This window comes from Podarcis muralis, chromosome 9 (assembly GCF_964188315.1).
Source record: "Podarcis muralis chromosome 9, rPodMur119.hap1.1, whole genome shotgun sequence".
In the NCBI taxonomy this organism is placed as follows: Eukaryota; Metazoa; Chordata; class Lepidosauria; order Squamata; family Lacertidae; genus Podarcis; species Podarcis muralis.
The window spans coordinates 24,966,956-24,976,562 of NC_135663.1; the positions used below are offsets into that span (position 1 = coordinate 24,966,956).

Here is a 9,607-nt window from a genome sequence, read left to right on the forward strand (position 1 = left end):
TAACTAGCATTCAAAACGCTAGTTTGGAGACAAATTTTGCATGCAAAATTCAAAATAAAGCGAATAGGCATGTTTAGATATTTGCATAAGAATGCCTACAGCTACAATAGACATTCTCATTCTTCTGTTATAATTTGATTTATTATATGATACATAAGGAAACACCAAAAGATTGAGGGAAAATTCAATCAATTTTTCCCCCTGGAACCTGATTCATAGATCTTTTGGACTACGACTCCTATCAGCCCCAACCGGCTCCGATCAAGGATACATATATACATTTTGTCCACAGCAGTTGACAAAAAACTTCACTTTGGAAGTTTCGCTTAAATTTTCGGGGGGATAGCAAGCGTCCCACCGTTGCAGAACCACAAACTTATTGCGACACCAGCTTCCATCAGGTGCATGCAAACAACACAGTAATGTGGAAACAAGCGAATTACGAAAACAGACACGGCGTTCATTTTTTTTCGCAATATGATTTATTACAAGGTGCGGCTTCTGCTGCCGCCAGTGACGTCCGAACTGTGCTAAATACTGCAAATTTTATAAAATAATGCAATTTTCTCTGTGTGTGCGTGTGTGGGTTTGTTTCTGCTGCACACGAACACACACTCCGTGAGATAATCCGTAAGGTAATAATATTCCACGAGACAACCTGCGCCCTGCGGAGCTCCGGGCGCCCGTCAATTCGCCTGCCTCGCTTCGCCGATGGGATCGCCGTTCCTCGGGGAAACAAAACATCTCTATGGTTGGCTACGCGTCGTAAAACGGAAGCGCGTGATTTTACGGCGGGCCTGCGATTGGGTGGATCGCCGGCAAGCGTGGAAGGAGGAGGAGGACCGCCGGAAGTGGCCTGCGCGCGTGAGTCCTTGGCGGAAGAGCAGTGCGTCCACGTGGGGAGGAAGAGCGGAGCGTGCCGCGCTTAGGTGGGAGATCCTGTTAGAGTCGGAAGGGACCCTGGGGGTCATCCAGCCCGACCCCCTGCAATGCTGCTTGCAGGGGCTTGCCTCGTCTTGCAGGCGCCTGGAGCCCGTGTGGGCTGGGAGGAGGAGGGGCGGGGGTCGTGGTTGCTGCTGCAGCCTTGCTGTGCTTCTTTGCAAAGCCCCGGGTTGGGCGCCTGCTTCTGAACCTCCCTTGAAGCTCCTGGCCGTTTATGGAGCGGGGCTGTGTTGGGAAATACGTGGCTCTTCGGTTGGGGTGTGGAACGCACTTACTTGCGAGTAAACCCCATTGAACTCGGTGAGGCTTACTCCTAAGGCGATGCGTGCTATTAAAACGACCCGCTTCCTCATATGTTGGTTTTTGCCGTTGATTATGAAGTCATACTGAATACAGTGGTACCTCAGGTTACAGACTCCGCTAACCCAGAAATATTACCTGGGATTAAGAACTTTGCTTCAGGATGAGAACAGAAATCGCGGCCGCAGCAGGAGGCCCCATTAGCTAAAGTGGTATCTCAGGTTAAGAACAGTTTCAGGATAAGAACAGACCTCCAGAACGAATTAAGTTCTTAACCTGAGGTACCATTGGTTTTTTTTGACAGGGGCAGGTTTTTGTCCCTACACCTGAAGCACTGTGGTTCGTTGTTATTTTTTAAAGAAACATCACGCATGTTGGAAGCACAAGATTCGGATCGCTCGTTGGGTTTTTCGAGGCTAGGCAGCATCACTGTGCACGTTTTGGGAAATGGTGTGAGAGAAGGAAGGGAGAAGATAAGCTTTTGAGGAAGGTAGCAGCATCAAAAGTTTGGGGTTTAGGCATTTTGCAATGCTTACACTGTAGAGTGGTCATTTCCCCACCCGTAATTGCCAGGAGCCTCAAGTACCTGGTTGGGGAGGGGCCCTGGTCCCTAGGGACTAAAAATAATTGGTGTTACATGGTGTTGGTTTCAAGGTTGCATAGTTGGGACAGTTCTCTGCCCACCATGGAACCTTAAAACTACAGTCATTGCAGCAGTCCTCTTGATATTATGGACTACAGTTTTCATCACTCCTGATCGTTGGCCTTGCAGGCTTGGTCTGATGGAAATCAATAGTTCAAAACTTCTAGAGGGCACCAGGTTGGGAAGGCTGGTTTAAGGGCTAAAGAGTAGTTCTTATATAATCGTTTAACAGTTTTCATTATATAAAAATGAATTTTTTACTATACTGAAGAGTAAATAACACTTCAGTATAAGTTTAGTGTAATATTTAAGTTGGAAGTGGCGTAAGGAAGATAGTGGTGGGTGAAGAAATAGCTGTTCCCCTTCTCCCTTTTTAAAAAATAAAAAACAGTCCTTGCTATATGTCCTTTCACAACACTGATACAATGCCTGTGATGATTTGAGTATTTAGGTAAGGTTTTGGTTCACTTTCATGGGCCAAATGCTAAAGTTGCATCATTTTAAAGAATTATGGTTCAAGCTAGAGGTTGCTTCACTCCTTGAATAGTACCTCATTTCTTAATTTCACCTTTTGTTGGAATAAAGTTGGGTTGTATAACAGAATTGAAATGTAGGGAGTCTTAGTTATTTACCAGGTGTCTTAGACCAGGGAGCAGCAAGGTTTACCTCACCTGGGCCGGTTCACTCCAGCGGAGATCCCTCTGTGGGCTGGATCACCCACGCCCACAATTTTCTGCATCTGCACAGACGCGATTTCTGGCCCCACGGAAGTGAGTCCCCACGCTGTGCTGCATGCAGGGACTCGAGTGGGCGGCTTGGTTTGGGGCTGGCTCATGGGACGATTAAATGACCCCTGTGGGCTGCTTGTGGTTGTCGACCCCTCTCTTAGACTCATGGTGGCCCTTGGCAGACTAATACCTTCCTACTCCCTCATTTAGCTCATGAATGTGGTAGACTTGCTGTCTAAAACTACAAGTACAGTGGTACCTCGGAAGTCAAATGGAATCCGTTCTGGAAGTCTGTTTAACTTCCAAAATGTTCGGAAATCAAGACACGGCTTCCGATTAGCTGTAGGAAGCTGCTGCAGCCAATTGGAGCCGCATTAGACATTCAGGTTCCAAAGAATGTTCACAAACCGGAGCACTCACTTCCGGGTTTGTGGCATTTGGGAGCCAAAACGTTCGAGTCACAAGGTGTTCATCAACCAAGGTACGACTATCTGTTTGATTCATAGACAGCAGTACCTCAGTTTTCGAGCGTCTCAGAAGCCGAACGTTTCAGATGACAAAAACCTGGAAGTAAATGCTTTTGTTTTCAAACACGCCTCAGAAGTGGAATGGCTTCCGCTGCGTGTTTTTCAGTTTTCTCCATTGAATTTGCAGCCAACCCCTTTGTGCCTCAGTTTTTGAACATTTCAGAAGACGGTCTTCCAGAACGGATTACGTTCGAGAACCAAGGTACCACTGTATTACAACTGCTGTGTGGAAGCCACAGGAACAGCTAAGGAATTAAATATATCTGTGCATCTAGTTTAAGGATGGTTGGTGCAACTGAAATGTGAAAAAAGAAAGTTTTTTATGGGAGAAAAAAATCTCTTGTTAAGAGGAATTTTATGAGGATTAAATGACTGTTTGATCTCAATAACCTAAAAAACCCAAACTCAAAACCTAACGTCTTATGTCTTCAAGGTAACTGATCTTTTGAAAAGTATTTTGGATGATGTAGATTAATATATGATAACGCTAGCGAATGCATGCAGTGAAATGACTGGCACAAGTCTAGAGTGATTCAAGCGCTACAGAGATATATAGGAGTGCTGTTGATTTTCATGAATTCTTTATTGAACAGAAGAGAGAGAGAGTCATGTCGTATCGAGGAAGAGGCGGTGGTGGAAGCTTCAATCGTGGCGGTGGCAGCTTCAATAGAGGTGGTGGCAGCGGCGGCTTCAGTCGAGGTGGCGGTGGCTTCAATAGAGGTGGACGGGGTGGTGGAAGAGGTGGATTTGGCCGTGGAGGTGGTGGACGAGGAGGTTTCAACAGATCATATGACCAAGGACCTCCAGAAAGTGTAGTCAGTAAGTTACAGTCATTTCTTAATGTACATGAAATAAAACGTTTTGATCCTGACTTTGAATTCCTGATCTAAATATGTTTCCCTTTTTTATTTACAGTCCTGGGAGAGTTTATGCACCCCTGTGAAGATGACATTGTTTGCAAATGTGTGACTCAGGAGAGCAAAGTACCTTATTTCAATGCACCCGTCTATTTAGAAAATAAGGAACAGATTGGGAAAGTGGATGAAATCTTTGGGCAGCTCAGAGACTTTGTATCCTTTAGTTGTGTACTTTTGAATGTTTGCAGAAGATAAATTACAAGCATTTCCTCTCTCTTTAATTTTCTAGTGTTCCGTAATCTAGAACCTAATTCCAGTATGTCTTTTAAGATTAATCTCAGCCTTGTATTTTAACCATTTACCTGATTCCTGTGGTTCATTCAAGCAAATGGGCTGTTGGAGAAGGGGTGAAATGCAACCCCATACATTACCTTTGCACCCAGCATAGAAACTTATTTTGTGGCTAGCCTGTGTTTTTACTCACGCAAGGGGCTTGTACAGAGATGGAATCATATGTCTGCCATCCCTTCCTATGAGTATAAAGCAGGCTAGTAAATATATATATATATATATATTTGCAGGCATAACTTTGTCAGCTGATTTACAAAGTTAGTTTGTTGGGATCCTCATTTGGTTTCTCTGTTTGTGGGGGAAAGACAAAGCTTAATGTCCCCCTAGGGATGTGTGTAAGAGCATCTCCACCCCCATCGTTCAGTTTGGACACTGAGATCCAGCTCCAAGGGTCCTCTGGCAGTTCCCTCACTGCGAAAGGTGAAGTTACAGGGAACCAATCAGAGGGCCTTCTCAGCAGTGGTGCCCTTCCTGTGGAATGCTCTTCCATCAGATGTCAAAGAGATAAATAACTATAAAACTTTTAGAAGACATCTGAAGGCAGCCCTGTATCATGAGGTTTTCAATGTTTGATGTTTTATTATGTTTATATGTGTTTTAGAAGTTCCACAGGGTGGCTGGGGCAACCCAGCTGCATGGACAGGGCAGTTGTTGTTGTTGTTGTTGTATATTAGGACATGGGTAGGCAAACTAAGGCCCGGGGGCTGGGATCCTGGCCAATCGCCTTCTAAATCTGGCCCATGGATGGTCCGGGTATCATGTTTTTACATGAGTAGAATGTGTCCTTTTATTTAAAATGCATCTCTGGGTTATTTGTGGGGCATAGGAATTCGTTCTTTTTTTTCTTTTTCCAAAATATAGTCCGGCCCCCCACAATGTCTGAGGGACAGTGGACCGGCCCCCTGCTGAAAAAGTTTGCTGACCCCTGTATTAGGACCTATTGCTTGTGCATTTCATAATTACAAGGTGCTTTTTAACCCTTTTCACAGTTGTGCTGGGTTCATACATAACACTAAGCCATGGTTTACATGAGCCAAGATTTATAAGCTAACATGGCACTGACTGCTTCTAAAATGAAAGTGTTCTGATGGCAACTGTTGCCTTTGTCACATTTTAAAGTTCAATAGCAGCATCTTTGTAGATTTTGAAGCCAGTGTGCACCACTGTATCAATCATATCTGAAATCCAAAGTGAAAAAGAGGATAGTGCATTCTCAATCTCTTTGGGAATTCTAGGTCTTTGTTTTCTAATATAAATGACAAAAAAGCTGTAATAAGACTCAAACATTGCTTGAGGCACTTTTCATCCATATGAAAAGAATTGGACATGCATTTAATGTAATCTTTCCTAAACAAGTCAAATAGTATTTTTCAGTCAAATTGTCGGAAAACATGAAAGCTGCTTCCTTCAAAAAGTTGCAAAAGGTAAAGTACCCATTAACCAGCGTTTCAAAATTCTGAACTTGGATAAGGTGCATGAAAGCTCTCATACCATGGGGTGTTATTTTAGCTTACCTTCTAAATGCTTGTTCAGTAAGTATTAATGGTATGTAAGTAGTCATTGAGTGTGTGTGTGTGCGCACGTGCATGTCTGCCAATTGCAAAATTATAGTGTACACCAGGGGTTGTCAACCTGGTCCCTACTGCCCACTAGTGGGCGATTCAGGATTCTAGGTGGGCAGTAGGAGGTTCTATGGCAGAAGCTGAATCCCCCTTCCATCGAGCACTGGTGGGCAGTAAGGAAATTTTACCATCAAGAAAGATGCATTAGTGGGCGGCAGGTATAAAAAGATTGACTACCCCTGGTGTAGACCTAGTGTTAGCCTTATTAATTTAAACAGGTTGGACCCAGAGTTTCCCTTCCAAGAATGGAAAGGCTCCCTTTGCGAAAGGAGCTGGCAGAGGTTCCTGCTGGAGGAAGGGATGTTGATTTCTGTCCAATTTACCCACCCTTTGCACCAGCTCCCACCCTGTTTGATAGCTGTTGTCTCCCAACCCTCCAAAGCAGTTTTTCAGGAGCCGTGGCTGCTGCAGAGCGAAGAAGGGATTAGCAAAAATCCCATGAGTAGAGTTCACATTCTGGCCCCTCTTCACCCAAGCCATAGGGTATTCTTGCTGCTAAGTGATAGGGCGCATAGAGATGATGTTCACCTTGTTTAGTCTCTTGGATTCAGCTACCACAGCAGTCAAGCCCAACATTTTGAGACTGGACTGGGATCCAGCATTTTGGACCCTCTGCTGGCTGCTGCCAATGAGCATCCTGTCAGCAGCACTGCATATTTGGTGAACAGAAGGGGGAGGGCTCCATCCACAAGCCTTATGAGGAACGACTGAGGGAGTTGGGTATGCTTAGCCTGGAAGAGAGCAGTCTGAGAGAAGATACAATGGCCATCTTCCTATAACTAAAGGGCTGTCGCATGGAAGATGAAGCAAGCTTGTTTTCTCCTGTTCCTGAGGCAGGATATTTATTTCTTTGGTTTTAAAAAGAAGTAAAACTATATACATATGTAATATCAGTGTTCAATTGCTATTTAATTATTGTTTTCCCCCCTATGGTGTTACAGGTTCTTGTATGTAAGCTGCCTTGAGTCGTGTCAGAGAAAAAGGCAGGAAATAAATAAATATCATTATGATGCTGTGAAACTTGATATGTCTAGCATTTATTTCAGGGGGACTTGTTGATGACTATACATGGATCAAGAAAGCAGTGAAACATAGGGTTACAGCAACACCTAGTTCTTATATTAGCTGTTAAATCTAAAGTAAACTTGTTTACTCTAACTTTTAAGTTATATACACATGTAAGAAAGGTTTTGGACAAAACCTAACCTCGGCCTCCCCCCCCCCCCCGCAGTTTTATATCGATCCAGCAAAATTGCTCCCGCTGCAGAGATTTTTGCCAAGGCCTCCAGGTGAAAAAGGGCCTCCGAGAGGTGGAAGAGGAGGCCGTGGTGGAAGAGGAGGTGGCAGAGGTGGAGGTGGCAGAGGGGGAGGTAGGTATTGTTGTCTGGATGCATGCAATAAGGTGGTAGAGATCTCTCTCTCACTCTCTCTCTCTCTCTCTCTCTCTCTCCCTACCCCCCCAAAAAGTTTGAAAATCCAGGTCTGGAAGCAAGATGTTCCTGATGGTTTTGGAAGTTGTACTGCCTCATTGCTGTCATAAAATATACCTATGTTTTATTGTGCTTTTAATAATTAATTAATTAATTAATTACTTTCTGCTTTTATTTTCCAGGTGGTTTCAGGGGTGGCAGAGGTGGTGGAGGGTTCAGAGGAGGACGAGGTGGTGGAGGTGGCCGAGGATTTAGAGGTAAGTATAATGGCAACATTACGGAGTTAATTACCTATGGTACTGTTTCTGGTAATATATCCATGCAATATTCAGCTACCTTTCTCTTACTGTGACTTAAGTAATTGTTTTAAACCTGTTTCAGAAAACTTAGGGTTTCTTGGAAATTTATCAAGAGCTCCTGATCCTTACTGGACGATAGGTTTTCTTAATAGCTTGTTCACAAGTACCCATTCCCCCCCAGCAATGTGCAACCAAAGGAGAGCGTTGGATGTGCTCTGTGGTGCATGTTAAGTTCACGCACAGGGCACTGGTGATGCTCCAAGGATCTGGTAAGGGGTCCAGTGAAATTCTGTACAATATACAGCATAACCCCGTAGCGAATGAACAGAGGAGTCCTCTGCAGTGTGGACAGTGTTTGTTGATGGTAAAATGCTTTCAAACTACCAGGAGTAGAGTCAAGGCTATCGGAATCATTCATTCATGATCGATTGATTGATTGAATTGATATCCGGCTCTTCCTCCCCAAGGAGCCCAGGGTGGCAAACAATTCCAAAACAGAAGCAAAGCAAAAAAAATTTAAACTGATTACAGCATTCCAAAAACAATTACAATGGTAAACGTCTAAAAGCAGTTACACCTAGAAACATACCTGAGCCAATGATCTTGAGGTTGGCAGCAACAATATTCTTCAGCCACCAAATCCCCGGGTCAACAGAAATGTTTTCAAATTTGCCCTGGAAGTTTATAATGATGGAGACAGGTGAGGTACAGAGGTCCAGCTGCTCCAGGAGGGCTTGCTGTTGTTTGGGTAGGCGCTCCAAGCTGAGCATATTCTCTCACCTGAATTTGTCAAGGCACTAACAGTTAAGTAATATTTAAGAAGATGCCCATTTTGATGTTCCCACATGTAGGATGTTGCTGCATTGTTACAGCGATACGGAAGGAGTCTCGCAAGTGTTTGCTGCGTATCACAACAGTGTTGTTACTACTGTTGGTAGTAATCCTGCGCAAAGGCGCTTATGGTAGTGATGGGAAACACTTGGGAGCCCCATTTCATGTTACTTTTCTGGGAGATCCTCACATGTGAAGCTGGCCTAGGATAGAATACCTAGCCAGACTTCTACCAGTAAATGGTAGGATGTTATCTATAGTCCTTCAGTGGAATGTTAAAACCACAAATGCAGATGTCTACAATATTGCAGGTACTACAACAACAACCTACCCGTTTGTTATAAAAACTTGTTGCATTTTTCCAGGCTAGATGGGAATGATGATCTGATTTGTGTTTTTCTTTCAAATTAGGCAGAGGACGTTAAGTGAAGAAGTTCTGGGAAATTCCAAGTTAATGGTTTCATCTTCAGAATATAATGAGAGATCTTTTTTATGAACTTGAATGTCGTAAAGTGGACTTTTAATACGTTATTGTCTAAAGGAGCGAAGTACTGCCACACGTGTTCCTGGATTTCTGCTGAGATGAACCAATTTCAGATCCACAGATACTTCTCTTGAAATCCCCTTGGACCTCTTGTGCTCTTGACATTAAACAGAATGTTGTTTTTAAACACTTTTTATGAGCTATATTTTTTTAGTCAAAAACTCATCTTGAAGTTGGGAAACCAGTGACTTCCTAAACAATAACAGAAGATGGTCTGCTCAATATATTTTTTATTATCCGTCTTTGTATTTTGGTTTTTGTCAATTTTCAAATAGTGTTTCATGGATTCATACAAAATCGTATCAAAACAACTTGAATATGCTTTCGCAGTTATATTTAACTTAGTTGTCTAATGAATGATATGTCTAAATGACAAAAGTTTTCTTGTTTTTTAAAAATAAAATTGGTAATAACTTAGGTTAAAGCTCAAAAGTATAATTGATGGGCATTTGTGCTAAATTCATTTTTCCATTCACACATCACAGTAAAGCATAGTTAATTGTTTATTGTGTACACATCTAAGAGAGCCTTTT

The 9,607-nt window shown here is 43.1% G+C and overlaps 1 protein-coding gene across 2 annotated transcripts; it reads left to right on the top strand.

Moving 5' to 3' along the window:
* Positions 1–786: 786 nt before the first annotated feature.
* Positions 787–9,491, top strand: GAR1 (GAR1 ribonucleoprotein). 2 transcript variants are annotated; one of them, XM_028743565.2, is made up of 7 exons: positions 787–929; positions 3,734–3,959; positions 4,056–4,210; positions 5,713–5,772; positions 7,202–7,340; positions 7,583–7,657; positions 8,942–9,491. In XM_028743565.2, exons 2-7 carry the CDS (start codon positions 3,749–3,751, stop codon positions 8,953–8,955), a joined length of 654 nt encoding a protein of 217 aa, XP_028599398.2. In that variant the 5' UTR covers positions 787–929; positions 3,734–3,748; the 3' UTR covers positions 8,956–9,491. The 2 variants fall into 2 exon arrangements, with proteins under 2 accessions (XP_028599398.2, XP_077790040.1); XM_077933914.1 differs by lacking the exon at positions 787–929 and adding an exon at positions 1,100–1,242.
* The last annotated feature ends 116 nt before the right edge of the window (positions 9,492–9,607 follow it).